General features: G+C 53.1%; 2 protein-coding genes across 2 annotated transcripts; both read left to right on the forward strand.

The window, feature by feature from the left end:
* Positions 1-728: 728 nt before the first annotated feature.
* On the forward strand, positions 729-1,184 carry GLOTRDRAFT_134559 (uncharacterized protein; the record flags this gene model as incomplete). Its single annotated transcript, XM_007873522.1, has 3 exons — positions 729-839; positions 873-971; positions 1,020-1,184. The coding sequence occupies 3 exons, from the start codon at positions 729-731 to the stop codon at positions 1,182-1,184; spliced, it is 375 nt and encodes a 124-aa protein (XP_007871713.1).
* Positions 1,185-1,949: 765 nt separating this feature from the next.
* GLOTRDRAFT_134560 (uncharacterized protein) lies at positions 1,950-2,544 on the forward strand (the record flags this gene model as incomplete). The annotated part of the gene is made up of 3 exons (XM_007873523.1): positions 1,950-2,096; positions 2,150-2,463; positions 2,532-2,544. The coding sequence occupies 3 exons, from the start codon at positions 1,950-1,952 to the stop codon at positions 2,542-2,544; spliced, it is 474 nt and encodes a 157-aa protein (XP_007871714.1).
* Between the last annotated feature and the right edge of the window lie 58 nt (positions 2,545-2,602).

The following is a 2,602-nucleotide window of genomic DNA, read 5'->3' on the forward strand; positions in this document are numbered from 1 at the left end:
CCCCGGCAGATAAGCAAGGCTCGCGCCGAGGAGCAGACGCCCCCGCCCGCTCCAGTAAATACACCAATGGACCAAATCCCAACTCAACGAAGTGGGATTGGCCATCGTGGGTCCGGCAGAATGGACGCAATGCATTGGCGATACGGGCATGGTATCAGACTGGCAAACAGATCCTGTTATTCAGCGATCCATTGGTAAACTATTTGCTCCCCATCAGCCGAATGAAGATCAGGCTACGTTTGATGGTAGGGTGGCGGCCGTACAACGGCTGATCAACCCTCCCAGTCAGCCAACACCCCGAAATCGACAGCGTGACCAGAGCCAGCATAGAGTGCGGCCCGACGAATTCACTGTCGATTATGACGCTGCTCAGAATGGACGGAACGTACGATCGAGCCCCGACCACATTCATCCCCTGAAGCTGGAGGGAGTAACTCCAGAAGTGCCCTCCTCGACGCAAACACTTACGTCGAACCAAAATAGTCGCAATGTGACAAGAGAAGCTAGTCAGGCCAGTGTCCACTCGACCTCCTCTCAAGACGTGAACATTCGTCGAACCGTTGCGACGAGGGGCTACTCTAATGAGCCTCATGCCATCGGGACTGTGGCCCACGGAAACGAGATCGATGGCTGTACAATTCGCCTCGATCAAACAAATGACGTACGGCAAAGTAATACGTCTCAGCCCACTGCACTAGTACCGTACATGCGTGCTGCGCGAGGTGCCAATGGCGGCAATCCAGGCGGCGACCCCTCCGACGACGGTGATGACAATCATCGCGGACGAGGTAATGATGACCGTCGAGACCGTCCTCCTCACCTACCTCCAGATAATGGCCGTAGACCGCTTCCACCGGACCGTAGGCCTGTAGGACAACCTACAAGTGGCTCTGGTGGTGACGGCGGAGGCGGAGGCGGGGGAGGAGGCGGGGGAGGAGGCGGAGGAGGCCCAGAAGACTCCTATAACTCAGGTCGATGTCAACGACGAGTCGCTGTGGTAGTACCTACAGGTGGTGCAGGGGGCGGAGGGGGCGGAGGAGATCCACCAGGAGGAGGTGGAAACCCTCCTGGGGATGATCCCTCTGATGACAATGGAGATAACGATGACAATCCCAGGAATATCGGGCGTCGTAATTGGCAGCGAGCAGCTACTCCCGCGCACGAATACGAAGACGAACTCGTAGAAAAAGCGTTGATGACGATACGTAGTGCGCGTCGAAGGGCTGCGCCCTATACTCCGGAGACACGAAACTTTAAGCTGGCCGCCAAAAGGTTATATGATGGCAGGGCGGATATACGTTTCTTTGAAAAGTGGCTGTCAGACATTTTGACAGACTTCGACCTCATGGGCATAGGGCGTGATAACTATGATCGCCAGCATGTATTACTCGTATCTAAATATTTTGAAGGCGATGCCGCCGAATGGTTCTATCAGGAAGTCCAGGATTACAACCGAGAGAAAGACGAATGGACTTTCCCTGAAGTCATAGTGGGACTAATCCGTCGCCACCTCTATGTAGCCACTTCCAAGGAGGCTGACAACATGTATGAAAGGATCACATATTCAATGAAGCATGGCATTCGGCGCATGGTCAATGAACTCGAGTACTGGGGACGCAGATGAGCTGCCAAGCCCCATGAGTATGACATGAAGAAACGTATATTTGACAGTATTCCTGACTGGATCCGCTATGATTGCTTATACGTTCGACTGCTGACTCCCGAGGAGAGTCCCTTGACTACAGTAGTCGAGCACATAGAGGCCCTGGAAAAAGCTAGCAAATATGAGAAGTCTACTTTCAATACTAGCAGTGTGCATCGAGGATCTCGACCACCCGCACCTACTCGCCCCACTGCTCCCCAGCGAACGAAATTGGCACAAGTCGTTCAGCCAATGATCCAATCCCCGAATATGTCGGGAACTGGGCAACAACAGCGGACGGGTGATAATGCACGATGGTCTCGTCCTCAACGAGACTTCCAGCGTCCTCGACAACCAGCTCCCGCTGAGAACAGTCGCGTCATTCCTTGTTGAACTAATCCAGCTCCTCAACAACCTAATCAGGATCGTAAAGATGCTCCACGAGGAGCGACTAGTGGCTCTACTCGTCAAGCGACGAGTACAGACTCATGTTTCCGCTGTGGTCAGAAAGGACACTTCAGCAAGGATTGTCCTACTCGACCAAAAGAGCGTATGAGAGCCATGGATGACGATCAGGGCGAAGACGTTGCAGAGACCGTCCAACCTGACATAGAAGATGAGTATGGAGCACCGGAAGGTGATGGGTTAGCTGAACCCCTCGAGGAGGATGAGTACGACCTCTACAATCAGGAATATGATGGTGACCAATATGACGACGGAGAGCCTGACTCTGACGACAGAATTGGGCTCATGCACTATGAAGATGATGAGGCCAATATCGCCGACTTTATACTATCGGATGATGGCGAAAGCCCTTATGAGTATCTTACCGCCATCCGTGATCTATCAGATGAGGAGATATTATCATCGGGTCATGATGCATGGGCAGATCACCATCCTGAGTTATCTACTCAAGAAGTCGGACCTAGTACCTCGGACTCGGATGGCGAGACAGCACAT

The sequence above is a fragment of the Gloeophyllum trabeum genome (genome assembly GCF_000344685.1).
Source record: "Gloeophyllum trabeum ATCC 11539 unplaced genomic scaffold GLOTRscaffold_00285, whole genome shotgun sequence".
NCBI lineage: Eukaryota > Fungi > Basidiomycota > Agaricomycetes > Gloeophyllales > Gloeophyllaceae > Gloeophyllum > Gloeophyllum trabeum.